At 38.7% G+C, this 19,132-nt stretch overlaps 2 protein-coding genes across 2 annotated transcripts in view; both read right to left on the reverse strand.

Annotated features, from left to right (window-relative positions):
- The window catches only part of LOC120340591 (coronin-7-like), a 105,196-nt gene extending 103,850 nt beyond the window's left edge, over positions 1-1,346 (reverse strand). The window contains exon 1 of the mRNA XM_078120232.1: positions 1,119-1,346. Within this exon, the coding sequence (XP_077976358.1) occupies positions 1,119-1,275 (157 nt within the window). The 5' untranslated portion in view covers positions 1,276-1,346. The remainder of the gene's footprint in view (positions 1-1,118) is intronic.
- Positions 1,347-5,242: 3,896 nt separating this feature from the next.
- Positions 5,243-17,510, reverse strand: LOC120340806 (death-associated protein kinase 2-like). The gene is made up of 11 exons (XM_078120206.1): positions 17,388-17,510; positions 16,305-16,407; positions 15,217-15,335; positions 13,356-13,494; positions 11,910-12,039; positions 10,974-11,049; positions 10,363-10,515; positions 9,096-9,141; positions 7,894-8,364; positions 6,846-7,047; positions 5,243-6,050 (listed from the first exon to the last, which is right to left on the reverse strand). The coding sequence occupies exons 1-11, from the start codon at positions 17,450-17,452 to the stop codon at positions 5,965-5,967; spliced, it is 1,590 nt and encodes a 529-aa protein (XP_077976332.1). The 5' UTR covers positions 17,453-17,510; the 3' UTR covers positions 5,243-5,964.
- Positions 17,511-19,132: the final 1,622 nt, after the last annotated feature.

Consider the following 19,132-nt stretch of genomic DNA (forward strand, 5'->3'; position numbering starts at 1 on the left):
TATTTTCAGAAAATTTCTAAGAACAAGACTATTGCAATTATTCCCTAATACAGTAGTTTCCAACCGGGGCCCGTGCCCCGCCAATGGGGCATTTAAAGGGGGCCAAACTGCAAAACAGATTTTACTATTCCCTTTCCAAGAAAACTTCGTTCTTTCTAATTTCTTTGGTTCACAAGAATATTTCATAAGGTGTTTTCACCTTGTTGAGCATGAATTGTTTGAATATAATGGAATTTGGAATCTACTAATCAAAATATCACTGGATTACCAAACAGGGGACCGTGTGTAGGGATGGGCATTTCGAATCGAATCGAATAGTAAATTATTCGAATCGGTTTAGAGCAAATTTTCGAATCGCCGCCATCTTGTTTTACTCTTTCCGCCAATGGTCGAGGTAAATTTCTCAATTTTTTTTTCATTGAAGCCATATTTTTTCAACACAATTCTGACTTATGACTCTTTTCTGTATTGCGGTATTGATGAAAACGTGTTCTACCTTCCAAGTATTCGAGATTCGATTCGATTCTGAAATCATCAGGTATTCGAAAATGCCCAGCCCTAACCGTGAGTGCTAAAAGTCTCTGGACAAGGGCCTCGACCCATAAAAGATTGGGAACCACTGCCCTAATACACATGTAGCTCCATATGCTTGCTCTAACTGTTTACTCAAAAATAGTATCTATCCGACCTCGAACAATACCTATGAATTATTGATATAAATTAATACGTTCAATTTTGGTTATTTTGCTTTTGAAAATTTGCTACGAAGTTTGCTACATTTTGAGAAATGACATGAACCTAGCGAACACTCAGCTGAAATGTTTTTGTTGTCAAGATTATTTTTGTTGTCAGAGAGCAGAGCTCTCTGCAATTAATAGACCGATTTTGCCACCTCAAAGTATATCTCGAAACGTTTAACCTACGATGCCAACATAGGATCAACACTACTACACATGCTACTTACTCGCAGACTTAACACAAAACACAAAAAGTGTACCATGTTTAATAATAGTGGCAAATCTAATAGATATTTGATTATATTTGTTAATACAGACTCTCGAATTTAAATGAAGGACCTCGATCAAAAATCACAGCTAACCAATAAACATGTCACTTACTTGCAGACCCAACACAAAACGCGACCAGCTTAGCACTTGCAGTTGCATGGTTCCCGAAAGTTACAGGAGTTTCAACATTCAGATCAGAGATGCATTCCTCTTTCTTTGCGTTCGCAGTGAAAGCGTTTTTATACTTTGATGCCTTAAACTTATACATTTTCCAGTGATTTGAAACAAGCAGTGAGTACTTTTACAGTAAAAGTGTTTTAATTAAAAGTTGAAGATATTCTAAATGAAAATTTGATGTTAGACAGGTTAGACTGGGAATTTTAATATTAGGCAAATAGGGAGCCATGGATCGGTTCTCAGGGGGCCATAAGAAGAAGGCCTTATCGGGTCTTGTTTAGTTTCGTACCACAATACCTTCTAGTGGGTGTGTCGTAACAATATCTGCATAAGTCCAAAGAATACCTATGTCACTATGACATCACAGTGACCTGATATCATTGATGTGTGTGAGTTCGTTATCGTCAATCGTATCTATACTTTGGCAAGCTATATGATGTGATTGTGACATTCTAGTGACGTAATTTTTAAATGACTTAGCAGGAGGGGGTTAGGGTATGACAAGCCCACTAGAAGTACTTGTGGTACTAAACTACACTAGACCCGCCTTTTCTAGGTACCTTTGGCTCTATATATATTATTTTACAGTAAATTGAATGCGGGCTGTTGATTTATTAGTACATTTTTTATCACCTTTTTTACGATTGTCTTCAATTCAAAAAAGCAGTAGACGAACCATTAATACATAAGAAGCTATTATATTTAAGAAGGACCAAACAAGCCATTCCAGTTCGAAATTGCACCCTGCACCAACGAAATTGCACCAATTTATTACACCCTGGATGAGATGGAGGCAGCAGGACAAATACATAAGAGTGGCAGCTTATACAGGGTCTTGATGGAAATTAAGGCTTGAAATACTTGAAAATTCAAGTTATACTATTTCATCTTCAATTGGAAAGATAGGACATTAGATCAGAACTTGTGATTTACATAGTTTACATATTTATCCGAGGGGAGAGAAAAGCCGCTAAGACAGCCTAATCATATGGCGAACCAAGGCCTCTCGTCCGGTACAAGTCCATGTCAGGTATGGAATTAGTTAGCCAGTTTTTTGTTTCAGATGCACGGACTTGATGGTGAGGGAAGCCGTAACCGACCAGCGGTTAAGTTAACTACCCTACGGTGCAAGGAGTGCAGCAATACTCTCGCACATATTTCTTCTCAACGAGATTAGAACCTGGGAACCCACGCATGGTAATCAAAGGTGCGGTGACAACATATTCCTAATGCTTAGCACAATGCGCCACACAACCGAGTTGTATGGCAGAACCTAGTTATAAACAATTAGTCACTGTCACTTAGTTTTTGAATATTGGTATATAAATGAATTCGAATAAAGTTATTGTATTGTATTGTAAATCGGTTCAGTGTGATTTTCATTAGTTCCAGCTAACAAAAATAAAACTCAAATCACAAAGAGGACAAAAAACTTTGGCAGTGGATTTAATCTCTGAGCCCAGGTTGACTACGTTAGGTAGGGAGGTGCTAATACAGAAATACCTCTACAATTTTTTGTTTTGTCACTTTTTTTTCATTAATTATCATTGTAAGTAGTTGTGTCCAATAGAATAGAACTAAAGAAGAATCTGAACTCCTGAGAAAAACCATAACGGTACGATTTTGCCGATTATGTGAACGAACATTTGTGCAATAACAATAGAATAACAAAACGGGTCTCATGTAGTTTCGTACCTAACGTACTTCTAGTAGGCGTAGCATAAAAAATTTTTCATGCGTCAATCCTAACCCCCACCTGACCACACCATCCAAAAATTACGTCACTACAACGTCACAGTGACGTAACAGAGCCCTTCAAAGTATGCGAACTGTCATCCAAGACGCGCAGACGAGAACCCGAAATCGAACAGTCATTTCTCTCGTTATCTCGTCGCAACGATCCCGATAGGAGAGAGATCGCTGACGTTAGTCAGTTCTTTATCGTCGGCGTTGATGCCATTTCGGGCGATCGTACGAGTATTTGGCAAGCTCTATGACGTCGTAGTGACGTAATTTTTGGATGGCGTAGTCAGGTGAGGGTTAGGATTGGCATGTCAAAAAATTGTTATGCTACGCCTACTAGAAGTACGTTAGGTACGAAACTACACGAGACCCAACAAAACCGCCCACTGGCAGACTGGCTAAAACCCTGAAACCTGAAAACTGTTAAATATCTGCTAAATGGTACCGGTAATACGGTAGGTATGTAAACTTTATCCGGTTATCAGACATTCAGCTGCCGCTTTTTGCTTATCCTCTCTTTTTCGAACTGTAATCCTTTGCAGCAAACCTCTGCTCACTGCACTATGACCTTATTTGTTTACACCCTTCGTCAACTTCCGCATTCATTTTGCAAGATGACTCACATGCAGGGTTAAAGTTGAACTCATTGTTCGAACTATCAGTTACACTTGTATGTTCCTAAAAACCACACTTATCATTTCAAAATATTGTCAATTCAGCAGAGAAATTGCTAATATGGGTGTTCAAATAAATTAAATTGCACATTTTGTATTAATAATGGTAATAAGTGCTTGGCAAAATACCAAAATTGCGGCTCATTGGAAACCCTGTGTTATTTTTTTTTGCCGTGCTCACGTGAAAGAATTGATGCGTGAAAATAGGTACCGGCGTAGTGGTGAGCCGAGCAGATTTTCAACGAAAACCACATTTTTTGTGTTTGTATGAATTTGTTGGTACTGTTTTCCTCGTATTGCAAACTCTATGCTGTAGAATTGTAGATAAATCGAAGTATATTTCACGTAACCCCTGGTCGGCTAGATTTAAGTGGCTATTTATTCAATCGCTCAGTCTAGGATGAAAAGCGTCTTTCACGCTGAAATACATTATTTTGTTTTATAATACCCTACTGCAGGGGTCGGCAACCTACGGCCCTGTTTTGGCGATTATATTTTTCACGTTACACAATTTATTGTGGGACGCGTGTAGACTAAATTATATTATAATCTAACAAGTATAAAATTCACAATCACTCGTTTAATGAGCATCTAATTTCATCCGTCTAAGTATCATCCGTTCGTTTTTCAACTTTCTAAAAATATGTGCGGCCAGCCAATGACTTGCAACCATTATCTTGGCCCGCGAGCGACAAAAGGTTGCCGTCCCCTGCCCTACTGTTTGTATACTTTTCGTTACTTTCGAATAATAGACTGTTGACTGGCAAATGAAAAGCTCCACCTTGGCTACAAAATTCAGCTGTGGGGCCTAATTTTCCATGGAGACCTAAGACATGGTCGACTTGGTAATTGGACGAAGCGCCCTCGATACGTCATATGGTATTTATCATGTCAAACTCTCCTCTTTGCCCGAAATAAACGTCCAATCTTATTCCACTACGAGCAAACAAAATTTTGTTGATGGCTGATCGAGTAGCAGCAGGACAACACTCTGAATAAGAAAATATTTTCCATCGCACCCCTGGTTACCTTTTGCAGGTTCGAATCCCCTGGGAGATGAATATGGATGAAAGCATAGCTGGACTCCTCGTCATCGCAGCGCCGTTCCCGCAACCACCGGTCAGTCGGCTTATGAAACAAATAACTGTTTTAGATGGAATTCTAGCGAAAAGAAACGCTCTGGTTCACCACCTAATTAAGCCGATTCAACGACCATCGGGTATCGATGCTCGATAACCAGTTTTGGTTTTCCGCGGCCTCCCCTCCCCGGGGAAACTGTGAATATTATTTTCTTCTAATTTTTACACGATTTGTTCTACTGGTTGGAGAAAAGAAAACTTGAATTGAGTGAGTTGACTCCCCTTAATAAATTTAAAAACCCTGAGTAACCCATCTCCTATATGACGTCTTACCCAGTGATTGGATTCAAATTTCTTGTCAGCAGGTTCCATCACAAAAGTCATATTTTTCAGCCGGTTCTGTTACAAACAGAACATTCACAGTAACCAGTAATGCTAACCGACTCGCTGATCTCATAAAATTCCGCAAGACGGTTCTATAGAACCGGTGCGAACCGGCTTAATCCCACCACTCGTCTTACCCTATCTCAATCCTACCTCAAGAATCACAAATCTGTTGACAGTAAATAGGAAATCTGTTTAATCGGATAAAAATTTGTGAAAACTGAAATCAATAATAATAGATAGATGAGTAAATTATAATGAACAAAGAAATAAATTGGAAAAATAATTTCCGCGCAAGTTGCTTTCGTTTAATCGAAGAGAAGTCCACTAGCGTTTAGTGGTTACCGAGTCATCAAAATGCATCCCTCAGTGGTAGGAAAAAAAAGCTGAAAACTTCAATTTCATGCACGCCTGGAGTTGTAATTTGATCAAATAAAATATTCCGAGCCGTACATGTGTGTTTTTCAGTTCACTTTTGTATAATCGAGCCATTCTGCCAACAGAAATACAGCGGCATCGCAATGTTACGGTAAACATCATTATGCTGGCGTTTTTTAATTTACACAAGTTCTAGTCTCGAAAGACTATTGTACTCATTTTGAGACCATGTTATTACGTTTTTAAATTTGCGCTACGAATATTGTCTATGGTGGCAATCATTATACTCGAAAATGTTCGGAGCTCTACCAGTGTCGGTTCGCTTTTGAAAGTTGGAACCGTTACACCAAAGCTATAATTTTGAGATAGCTTATAAATCACTGCAATTTCGTTTATGATATAATTTGCGCAATTAATACAATGCGGGGGCTAGATTATGCTCAAGTAAACACTGAGCGGTGCCAGTATCTTGTCCTATCAGTTTTCTCTCTCTCTCTCTCTTCTCCATATACATGGTCCCTGTCAATCATCGCCAAAGTCCATTTCCATCAAATTCTTAAACCGGTTTCTCGTTTGATCCAAACGCTTCATTAGACCTGGCATCAAACCTAAAGGGAAAAGAAAAATGCTCAAATAAATATACACAAGTGTCGCGCATCGGTACCGGTAAGGTATTGGGGGGAGCACAAACTTTGTTGATGAAGATCGGCGAACAAGGTTGACTGAATAAAGTGTTCTTATACGTCATGAAGGTGCTCCCATGAATAAAAAATAGGGGGGTGAGATGTGCCGTCTGAAAATTTTGATTTCTATCAGTTACAAAATGGAAACGATTTTTCAAACGATCAATATCTCAATATCATTTAGCAAAATGGGCCACTTTATGTCCAATGAGTAAGAAAAGAAAGTAGACACAACCCCCTAGAGCCTATAGGAAGTTTTAAAATAAATAAAAGTAATAATCTTCAGCAAAGAATTAAAAAAAGCGATTTTTTCATAGGAAAAAAACAAAAAAAAAGCGCAAGGAAATGGAAAACAAGAACGAAAACAACATTATAAGAAAACTATCCATACCTACATCTCGTGTCTAACAAGTATTAAAGCGAGATAGCGATCAGAGACCGCCGACTTATCGATCCAGCGGCGTGTATCCTACGCTTTAACTCAATAGCGACACCGCGTGTCCCATCACTAATTAATTAATAACTCGCTAATTATACTAATTAATTAATCCAAAATCAATAGGCTTCAAAGATATGATGAATGCACATGCAAAATTTGGAGCAGATTCAACCTCGCTTTCGTGAGATATTGCGTAACATACGAGAGTGTCTAACAGACAGACAAATACCCATCAACATACTTACCGATCAAGATCAAAAAGTAACAAGATTACAATCTACCTTTTTCTCCGAACAAAGAGTTTGACGTCCTAGCCATTCCCATTCTGCTACTCTTGTACGAATCTAATGCGCCCATGATGTCAGCTGCTCTTCGTTCCATCCTGTTGCGAATATGAGAGACATCGTCATCCGAGAGAACCAGATAACTCTCTCCAAATACTCTCATGTCTTTCTCCAACGCACTTCTCTCCTTTTGTAAGTCCTGTCCAAAGATCATAGAAATAATGTGTTTAGAAATGGGTATTTCAAATCGAATAGTTAATTATTCGAATAGACTCGGACGAAAATTTCGAATTGCCGGCATCTTGTTTTTTCAGTCCGTCGAAGGTCGAGGCGAATTCAATTTATTTTTCAATCGTCATATTTTTGAAAATGCAATTCTGAAATATGACTCCTTTCCCTATGGAGTTATTGCGTGAACACTGCGCGATCTGACTGAGTCATGGATTATGGATTTATGGGAAATGCCCAGCCTTCGACGTGACCAGCCGTGGAAAGTGTCTCTACGGACAGTGATGTGATTCAGGAGGTTATCGCGAACCCGTTTTTGGAATGAAGAATGAGTGCGAAAGGATTGCTGTACTCACAGGGTAATTGCAAACCTTGACGTAGCAACTGTGATCGAAAGGCAGTTTCATTTTAGCGCAGTGTGACATGAATCTCAATCGCCAATGTTTACTCACACATGCATCTAAAATTGAACTTTTCAATTACAATGGCGGTAACATAAACCGTGTCTGCTAGGTTTCACCACGAAACTCTGATAGGGAGACGATACATTTGGTAATCAATGCCAAAATATCAAAGATTGCGGACCCTCCAAGAATATCAAATGCTGTCTGTTTGGATACCCAATTCCACAACTGGAACACTACGCCGGCAAATACTATTCCCACATCGATCGACCTGTGACCGGACGAGAGGCAGTGTTTCTCCAAATGAATAGCCCGGCATATCAGCTTTCCTTTCCCGCCAGAAAATATTTTAAAAAATTCTATCCGGGAAGACTTGTTTGAACATTAGTTAAAAATAAAATGAATATACGAACCTTCAGAAGTTGTTTGGATTTAGATAGAGATTCAAGACCATCTTGCGCGTCGCTTGGCTTTTTGCTGATTTTAACTTGTCTTGTGACCACGCCCCTGTTACGTGATTGGCCTGTTTGTTCGTGATGGACAGGTATGGAAATTGCCTTCGGCTTTTCTTCTTTCTTCTGCTCGTGGATGATCGGTATGGGTATGCTTTTCCTTTTTTCTGGAACAGTTTTAATTGGGGAGGGGGCTGGTTTCGGGGGCTGCGGTTCTGGCGGAGGGGTGGGCGTCGGATCCCTTATAGGCGATGGTGAACCCCGATTTGAAACAGGCTCAGGTTCCATTACGGGAGATGGTGACTTTGGCGTCACCGCTGAATCAACCTCGTCGAGAAATTGCTTGTCGCTAGGTGGCGGTGTGGGTTCATCTTTAACGCGATCGTAGATCGGTTCTTGGGTTTCCCAAGCAGGAATAAAATTCTTTGCACCCTGAAATAAAAACATAAAAGCAAAAATCAAACACTTGAAAATGCAAGTCGCGAATCGGTACTGGTACGGTAAGGCTTTAGAGAACTGAATTTCATAATAAATGTACTATCATTCAATTGAAATAGGTCTTTTAGGATGTTTGCAAAAACATATATATACAATATATAAGTTGTCCATAAGGTCTTTTTATATTACAAAAGGAATCGATACCTTATATTGTTTTGGCGCTCACAGATGTATTAAATGAAGTAATAATACTTAAACAATTACTGATTAAAAACAACAAACCTGGTTAAGATATATTGGGAACTGACTTCATAACAAAAATTAAAACCATAAATGAACTTCATAGACGCCCTGTATATATATATATATATATAGATTTTGAAGGCCATCTTTTTCGTTACTTGAGATTATTTGAGATCAATCGATTTAGGTATTAAAAAAGCGCCTTTTATATCCAAGCAACAATAATTTAACAAAACTACGCACAGAACCACGTATCAAACAATGAACTCGTTGAAACGTCGACAAATGGCGCTCTATGGATGTTTCCCCGACCCTTAACCCCAGAATTATTCTCCCATTGTTACGTAAATAAATAAGGAAATCGATGCTCGGGGAAACATTATTGGCAAATGGTCAATGTGAGCGCAAGAAATTCTGCCAAAATGTTCTTCAGTTACCTCACAGTAACTTAAAATTACTGTATTTTATTGCGGAATACCAACCTTTATCCACGGATGTTCTTTACATTGATTTATAGTCGATCTTTTTCTGAAATAAGGAAAAGAATTTATTTTTAATTCGTTCATCTGCATATTTAATTTTAACCAGAGCAGGGGTTCCCAACCTTCCATACCTCGTGGCCCCGCTTCTTCTAGGCTTGTGGTCCACTTCCGGTGGCTTTTAGCACTCATGGCCCCCCGTTACATTTCAGTGGTATTCATAGCGTTATTTTGATTTGTAGATTCTAAATCCCATTAGGTTCAAACAATTCACGCCTAACGAATTAAACGAGAATATCGGTCGGAGACCGAAGACTTATCGATCGAAAGTTGGGGATCCCAAAACAGAAACTGCGGTTTCGATTCATCCGCTCTTACTCCATAGTGACACCGTGTGTCACATCACTAATTAATTAATAACTCGCTAATTATACAACATGATTCATCCAAAATCAGCAGGCTTCTGGTCCGATATACAATGAATGCACATGCAAAATTTGGAGCAGATTCAATTTCGCTTTCGGCAGATATCGCGTGCATCTAACAGACAAACAAACAGACAGACAAACAAAAATACCTATCAACATACTTATCGATAAGTAATAACAAGTCTATCACTGAAACTGCGAAGAACGGAGAGTTTTCTTAGGGAAGGGAAAAAGCAAATCAATTTTGCGCCTAGCATTGTCCCCATCCAACTGCTCCGTGGCCCCTTTGGGCGGGGGTTTGGGGCCTTTTTAAAGGGCACGGGCCCTTGGTTCCTAGTTGGGAACCGCTGGACTGATGTATTCTATACTCAGTTGGACATTTTCATTTTAAATTTCACGTTAGACTTATTTTTTATGGGTGCCAGTACTGGTTTTGCGCACCTCCTTTACCCTGAAATACGCCTTGTTACTTGTTGTTGATATGTTGATAGGTATTTGTCTGTCTGTATGTCTGTTAGATGCACGCGATATCTCACGAAAGCGAGATTTAATCTGCTCCAGATTTTCCATGTGCATTCATCTTATCTCGGACCAGAAGCCTATTGATTTTGGGCGAAATATGTCGTATAATTAGCGAGTTATTAATTAATTAGTGATGGGACACAAGGTGTCACTATGAGGTAAGAGCACTGTTTTGGGGATCCCCTAACTTTCAATCGATAAGTCTTCGGTCTCTGACCGATATTCTCGTTTATAATTTATTGCAAACTTTATGTCTTGTGCTTATTTTCAGTATGGTGAAAAAATAAACAACTGATTAAAAGATTTATTGCTACGCATACCTCGGGTCTTTTATTAATAAGCGTTGGATAAAATCTTTCGCCAAGTCGCTCGTTTCTCCGAAATATTCTTCGTCAAACTCATATTCAACTTTTGTGATGTTGTCGAATGTTTCTGTCTTGTTGTCTCCGAGAAATGGTGAGCAACCGCTTAACCTGTGACGTATTAGAATTATCATAGAATAAGGAAGTAAAACAGAAGGTAGGAAACCGAATAGCATAGTCAGGGCCGACCTATGGCTCAGTATGCCCGCATTTTCATAGGCCCTGCGTCAATTATAACCTTATAATTTGATGAAATATATACTCAATGACTTCGTGTAATAATCGTGATTTTGACTTTGAGACGGATAAAATCTTAATTTTTAGCCGTTATTTTTATCTCTAGTCAGAGTAGGCTCAGCGTAATTCATTTCGCATATGCCTCAGCAATAGTTAAGGCGGGACCTGCGTATTATGAACCCTAACATTAAGTAAGAATTTGCTGATTATAACGTTTGGCATTGAGAGAATTTTTCCGATCGGAAGTAAGTGTCAAAAAATGCTGCGGCCACCATTACAGCTATATGCGAGCAAATTAAGTTGTTTAAATTTCGAAATTTTCAGTTACTCACAGAATATAAGCGATGACACCGATGCTCCACATATCAGCTGGAAGCCCAATAGGTTCAAAGGCGATAACTTCTGGTGCTGTAAATAATAGAAATAAATAGTGAATGAAGAGGAAAAGAATACTGGTTTTTGTGTGAAATTAACGGAGTCTTGCATATCAGTGGCTGGTTGTATAGAGCCTTGTTTAAAATGTCGTTTAAAAGGCCTCATAGAAATGGGACTTCTTGGCTCGGGCGTATCCAGGGGGCGGTGCGGTTCCAATAAAACCCAATAAGCTTTTGTCACATTGCAACGGTACGACTTAACCGGAATACCGGTAGGTGCTCGCCACTAATACAGTCTAGTAATACTGTAATAATTAGTTCAGAAGATCCAATGTGCTGCAAAGACACACAAATAGGTTCGAAATTCACGATGCAAACGAAGAGACTTTATTAAAATAGTGTAAAATCCACGCTTAAAGCAGATAAAATAAGAGCGACAAAATACGGTCCTTACTCAGCGACAGCAAAAGCAAAGAAGGGAGACACTGCGAATCCGAAGCAGTTCACATATGCAGTGGTGGTTGGAGTCGAGTAACTGAATACAACTATTGGGCGAATTAGGGCTCAGACTCCACACACCAATGCATATGCATTAACTAGACAAGAAATATAAATAAAATAATAAACAATAAAAATAGTACAACTCCAGTCCCGCCACAACATTTTTAAGAATTGAACTTTTTCGATTCTCCGTTAATATGAATCAGCGGCGTCTTTTGGTCTGGATTTCAAGGCTGTTCTAAAGCTAGTTTTGATTTCAGGTTGTGCCCTATGTCCATTTCAAAGTTTGGCTGTATAGGTCTTAGAATTACAAAAATGCGAAAAATCCTAAAAATGTGACATAGGCTAAATCGGCTTTTCTGCTGCGATATTTACTTATCAATAATAACTTACCAACGAATTCTGGAGTACCATGGAGATTCTTCAACTCTTGTCCTGGTCTAACAAGCTGAGCTAGTCCGAAATCAATCAGTTTTATTCTCGGATTGTCGTCTTTGATGTCGTAGATCATGATGTTTTCAGGCTGTTGAAGTTGAAACCTTTTGTTAAGTTCTTTTTTATTAACCCTCTATCACGCTAGCGATATTCTGTTGCCCGAATACATAATGTCATAACAAGTGCACCCCGTTTCAGATTTAGAGATCCAACACGCACAACAGGATCGACGGAAAATTGGATCGAATTTCTGTTTCGATAGTTTCTCATAGTGGGAACAGAAATATTTACTAAAGTATACTAGACTAAAATGTTCAAGTCATTCCGAGAGCCTTCAAATTTAATGATATATTACCTAGTTTTGCTTTAGATTTAATAACCAAATGCGTATATTTAGCACTTAATCGTAATCACCAAATGGGCCGACATTTTATCGTGTATAAATAAATTGACTAATCTCTATTAATTAAAAATTATGGCGATACGCTCGGAAATATGATATCAGAAATGAAATAAAATTCTCAATAGATGGATGATTGCACTATTCATCCCTCCATGTATTGCACAAGGCGACATTGAGTATGTAAGATGCTACTATTTAGGATCTTTCGGATTCGGCATTGCCATTTTTACACACTGGGCGACGTGGCGAGCATAAAGTTTGAATCAGAGGTTTCAATGGCGATGTCAACATTGCTATTTCTAAAGCTTTGACCGACAGACCCCAGTCCGCATATTAATATAGACACGAAATGCACCAGTATGGATTGTTTTCCTAAACGTGTTGTTGTTATTCTTGTTGTACTAATCAATTTCAAGTCATCAAATTCAGATTCAGATAATTTCTTTTTATCATGCAAGAATCAATGCAAACACAACACAAAAGTGTATAACGGAATTGAAAAAAAATTAAAATATACTCATAAGAAATAACGTCAGAGATCCAATGGATAAGGGGTCGCTAAGGACTGTAACAGTCTTCGAGTCAGCGACACCTGTTGGCTGATTAATTCAGAAGGGAAAGACTAAAATATACTAATTTGAGAAGATAATTTAATTTACTAATTTAACTTCAAAGATAAAAGGGATCGCTACTACCTAAACTTTTTCGACATAATCAAGTGATTTCAACAGGCAATTGGAAGAGGTTTGCATATGCCGAAGTATTTGTTATTAAATTTTGATTTTTCAAATAAATTACTTCTCAGTAAGTTGACTAAGTATTCTCAACAGATTATTAAAGTAGGATTTCCAAATTCGTGGCCAAAATAGTGTACTCGATAGACGGAGTCGGCGCCGTTTTCAAATTTTGAGTTTGGATTCAGACTCCCTTGTATATTTGCCCCATTTGATTAAAACGTCTTACTATCAAAAACATATAGAATACCCAACACACGTCTATACCTTCAAGTCAAAATGTGCGATATTCTGGTCATGTAGATATCCAACGCTTTCAAGTATTTGGTGAATGACGCAAACTGCTTCCTCTTCTGTCAGGCATTCTTTCTCAGCGAGGTAATCGAACAATTCACCACCAGCCACTCTGTGAAAGGGAAATTTTTATACTGATTGATTTGAATTCGCCAAAGCGGGCGCCACTGTACACTAGTGCACCGAGCGATTTGCTAAGTGCGTCCCGAAAATTAACGGAATTGTGTTAAATATAACTAATATATAATTAAATATCCTACATATTGTATTTTATGTAAATGTTTCATTGTTTCTTATTTTAAATGCTGTGTATAAGAACAGTAAATTTATTTTACTTTTTTATGTCGTTTACTCTCTGTTACGTAATGTCTGCCTTAGTTGTTACGTACTTGGTACGTAACAATAGAGGCAACCACAAGTTGCTTCAATTTCACGGACTGCAGTTTATGTATCTACTGAATTGATAATACAGTCCCATTATACACAAATTAGGTATTGCCATGGCTGTATAATTACTATACTAACCAGGCACGGAAGTGTCTTCGCTTCGTAATCTCCGCTTGCTGAGTATGTTAATCGAAATTATATGTTTATTTTGAGCAACGAAAAATTATTTTAAATTAAAAAAATTATTTGTTAGCTTGTTATTTTTGAGGTGGGGCGCGAGTATTCCCAAATTCTAAAAAGGGAGCGACTTAAAAGTTCAAGAACCACTGGTATAATATGACTCATATATAGTACATTCCCAATATGCACGAATCACAAAACGCCACGTCTGGATGAGTACTACTACTCAAACATGGAATGACCTTAGCTTTGTAATCTCCGCACTTAAGTATGTTAAGCGAAATGATATGTTTATTTTAACCAAACGAAAAAATATTGTCCCATAGTATATTGTCTTGAATAGCCTAGTTCTAGTATAACTCATAGATAGTACATTCCCAATATGCGCGAATCACGTATCGCCACGTGTGATTAAGTAATACTACTCAAACATGGAATGACCTTCGTTTTGTAATCTCCGCACTTAAGTATGTTAAGCGAAACGATATGATACGCAGACTCCCTTGGGACATTTAATTAGTTTATGTGAGAAGTCACATTCCTGTGCATATATACGTTCTGTGAGACCTATAAAGATTTCAGCTCATCTTCTTGTGGGAATTTTCATGAATTGCGCAACTGGGATATCGCGCAGTGAAATCGAAATCTGGAGCCTTCGTATTCACAGAGGGTAATAGGGTATTGAGTACTGAACGCAATTCATTTGGCACTCGCTAGACTGAATTGCTAGCCATAAACCCCACACACGCTTTTGAAAAAAAAATGCGTCAGAAACACGTAATAATTATAAAACATATAAAAATTGAAGCCTGAATATAGAATCTTAAACTTCTGTGGAAACGAACTATAAAGCGGATCTACCCTCTCGCTCGCTTGTCACACCAAATTTGTCTCCGCAACTAGCATACCTATTCATTCTATTATATTCAGACATGCATATATTCGATTACAAGCAATTTCTCAAGGGAGCAGCCATGAATCTTCAAATAGGTTCTGAAATTTCTAATTGACATTTAGACGCTAGTGAGTCCGGAGGCCGAAAAAAGTGGGTTTGTAAGAGTCACCAGAGTCTGGAAAGCGTTTCAAGCCACGAAAAATTGATTTTTTCTACATTTAAAAAAGGGGTCCTCCCCACAACAACCTCTTCCTTCTGGGTATCACCCCATTCTGTATAATAGTTCAAACTGGTTTCCTTTAAAAAATTTCGCATTTTTAAGGTAAATCGTCGAAAGAAACACTTTTAAAACGTATACTCCCAATAACTCACAGTTCAAGAATTAAGGTTATTTCTTCTCTACTCTCAAAGCAGTCGTGTAGTTTTATGATCCCGTGATGTTCAATTCCGCATAGTAAGCCGATCTCACGCTCTATGTCTTCACGTAGAACCTGGATAAATAGAAAGGTTCAATAATATTGGTTCTTACTTCTTTTTTCATTTGTATTACTAAATTGGATAAATCAGATATCTGCATGGTAATCCTGATTGAAAAGAAAGAAGGTGGAGACTGATGGATAGCAAGTAAAAAAAAATTAAAACGAAAATACATTTCTGGGGAAAATGTTGTCCTAGATTAATAAACACTCAACTATTTTATAATCAGGCATTGAAAATGACTCGTATAATACGGACCCCTACCTCCCAAAACTATTTGGGGGGGGGTCTTCATAAGATCTAGCATGGGGTAGGGGCAGTGGCGTGCCTAGAAGGGGGCAACCGCCCCGGGCAGCACATTGTAGGGGGCAGCAGAACCAAGTTGTAGAAATTGCGTTATTACACATGCTCTTCTAGATGTGTTCTTAATTAATTAAAAGCTAACAGTATGTTTTCTGTGGTGATTGTTATTCAACAAGGGTTGTTTCCCCGACCCATGACCTCAGAAAAAATATTCCTATATTTTACAATTGCAACATTTTTGATGCTTAGTTTAATAAATCAAACGTTTATTTCCTACTTGACTATTATTTGATTTATTCTCGTGTATGACGACATCTATAATCTGTTTATCACCCAAATTATTTTAGAAGTTAGGTATAAGGGGCAGCATTATCAGAAACTCGCCCCAGGCAGCAGACTAGTTTGGCACGCCCCTGGCTGGGGGATATTCGCATGATCAAACCTGGATGGAAGGATCTGGCCTGACATGACGTCACTATAACCAAATTTTGATACGATATAGACTGAAGGGTGGGGACTCGAATATTGATTTGAGCGCGGCTGGGTGGGGGAAGAGGGCTTGGGGGTCTTTCATATAAGCGTGGATATTTTTAGTTGAATTTTTTTTTTTGGGGGGGGGGGGGGGGGGTTCTTAATATGAAGCAATTGGGCCTTGAAATAAAACATTAAACGGTACTTACCCCTCTTCTGCTGGCCTTTGCTCTCTTCTTTTTGATACATTTTGCTGCGAACTGCTTCCCCGTTGAAACGTGTTCACATTTTCGAACAACGGCAAATTGTCCACTGGAATATATAAATTATGGTGATATAGTGAGCCTATTTTTCATTCACGTGTCTATAGATAAGGGGGTACACAAGAGGTGGGGTGCGGTTAAAATTTCCGTGGCTTTTCACACAAGGCTTTGTTTAGTGTGGGGGTGGGGATACGTCGTAAAAATCCCTCTATACGGTAGCACACAAGCCCAAACATAAAGACCCCGGTTCAAAAAAACATGACAGCCCCCTGGAGTAGTGCTTACTTGTCCAGGCCCTTGTTCTGGGTAAAAAAACGTGCACACCATCAGAAATATGTTGTAACGAATTTGGTAGCTTGTAAGCCAAACTGTAGAGAATTCAGTTTCTACCTGTACTATAAGCTACTGTCTAGATCAGGGGTAGGTAAGGTTTTTGGACCAGAGGCAATGCATTTTGCCTACCTAGACTGGCGGGCAATGTTCCCTCTAATTTTTTGTAGTATGTGTGCGCAGAAATTTTGGTATGTGCGCACTTTTTTGGAAATGACTAATATTTGTGCAAAAACCAATGAAGAAATTTCGGCGTTCTAACCGGGTAATGGGTGAGCCAACAACAAACTTTCTCAACCTGCCAACGGAGCATATGGTTACATTACATCGAAATACGTCTGTGCGCAGTAAATCTATGCGTGTGCGCAGCCTCTGAAAGCTGTGTGCGCGCGCATGTAAGTGTGCTGGCGCGCCATGTAAGTGTGACATAAAAAGTTACATTTTATGAACAATATTTACAGTGTTACAAAGCAAAGGTGGAAAACAATAAGCCTTGTGCCAGAACTAAATTTAACCGCAATCTCAACAAATTCCCTGGGTTATTTTTAACTGAAACATTAAAATTTGGTCAAGTCCGGTTGTGACAGCATCAGGCGGGCCAGATTGAATTACCCAACGGGCCGGATTTGGCGCGCGGCCGTACCTTGCCTGCCATAGAGTCTGGTAAAAAAAAGTCGTTTAAAAGCCCTTCGCACTCACCTTCCTATTTCCTCTGTTATTGTGAAATGCTCTTCCACATTTTCCTGCTTTATTGTGATCGTCATTGTATTTGTTTTATATGGAACCACATTACTAGATATTGGAATTATTTACTAGAGATCTGTGATAGAAAATAAAGTGTTCATGACAGTGGTCAGTCAGTCAGTCAGTAGTTTATTTTATCACATACCAAAAGTACACAGTAGACAAAAATAAATACGAATCACATATAAGACAATACTTTCAGTGTGAAGGGAGGCGCGATAAACCAGAAGAGGTTATCGCGCAGCGTCACCCTGGCGGAGTGAGTCTAAAAATTAAATCATAGTGAGAAAAAAGTAAGACAGGATACTAGCAAAAGTCGTGAATAATAAATAAAATAATAAAGTCGAAGACGGCCTTTTTACACATTTAAGTGACCGATATCACGGTGTCACTCTAGATAATATGAGAAAGCGACTCCCGACACCACTGGTCGAAGTAGTAACAGGAGTTGGTAGGAGTAGTAACAGGAGCCATGGTAACAGGAGTTGGTTATTGAATAACAAACAGAAAGATAAAGTCGAGTTAGTTATTCCAATCGATGCGGGAATAGTGTTATGGTCAAGGGCGTAGCCAGAAATTTTCAAAGGAAGTGAGGTCGTAGGGTCACCATATTTGAAAAAGCAAAATTCCGGACAGTTCATGACTATTTTCATGACCTCGTAGTAAAAAATATGCGCACGGTACAAAATAACAATTTCTTTATTAGCAGTGTGCACAGCACGATTGCAGATGCAGTAAAATTCCGGATTTCGGACATTCAAGCATTTTTTAAATTCTTCCCGGACGCAAAATTTAACCCTAAATTTCGGACATATCCGGAATTTTCCAGACGGTATGGCAACCCTAATTTTGACCTTCAAGACATTTGAATATCCACGTTTTTCCTTTCCCCTAATGGCTACCCTAAGTGAGAGATCTAAAATTTTTGTTTGCCAAGTTAGATCGAAACAGCTGGCGAGTTCGGCAAAACGCCGGAAAACGTATGTTTTCATGAGTCTTGGGGTCTAAAGATCTTTTCAAGCTACGGAAAATCACTATGTATGATACAGGATGATGCTTTTATTTTTTTACATCACCCACCCCCCACCCCCTGGTTACGCCCCTGGCAGTGGTCCCCAACCATGGGACCGTTGACCCCCAAGGCGGCCAAGAAGCAATTGAAAGGAGGCCACTGTGCTAGGTGGAAAACTGATTTTACTTTTCGCTTCACAAGGGAACTCCCCTTTCTTTCTGGTTTCATTGTTTGATAAGGTTATTTCGCAAAGTGTTTTTCTTTGTTGAGAATGAATTGTTTCAAAATAATGGGATTTGAACAGAAAACAGAAAAATGCATTTTTTATTACTTTCCAAAAAGGGATCCATTTCTGAAAGATTCACACGGAAAGTATTCGTCATGATTTTTGTCTCGTGTAAACGATAATAAACTGAATTTCACCGTTTTCCTCCCTGCTAGTTCACTCAAAATCTGCCCCTGCGATTTATTTCTTACGCCACATGTCTAGTGAACACGAATCTTTTTATTGGCAACACCTTCTAATTCTGAATTTTGGACATTTCGAACTTTAACTAAGGTTTTGTTTGCTCTCCTGATTCTGTTAATCACCTGTTATTATGATTATTGAGTCGAAGTATTATTTCACTCCGAAGACAGCTCCACTAATAATATTATTTTTAAACTACGATACCAACATAATCAAGTC

Source organism: Styela clava, chromosome 14, assembly GCF_964204865.1.
Source record: "Styela clava chromosome 14, kaStyClav1.hap1.2, whole genome shotgun sequence".
Lineage (NCBI taxonomy): Eukaryota > Metazoa > Chordata > Ascidiacea > Stolidobranchia > Styelidae > Styela > Styela clava.

Coding starts and splice junctions, on each gene's coding strand:
- LOC120340806 (XM_078120206.1), bottom strand. CDS start 17,452: ATGACGATCACAATAAAGCAGGAAAATGTGGAAGAGCATTTCACAATA. Junction 11,050..11,909: donor TGGTACTCCAGAATTCGTTG/GTAAGTTATTAT, acceptor TATTATTTACAG/CACCAGAAGTTATCGCCTTT. Junction 7,048..7,893: donor AATCCAAACAACTTCTGAAG/GTTCGTATATTC, acceptor ATCTTTGGACAG/GACTTACAAAAGGAGAGAAG.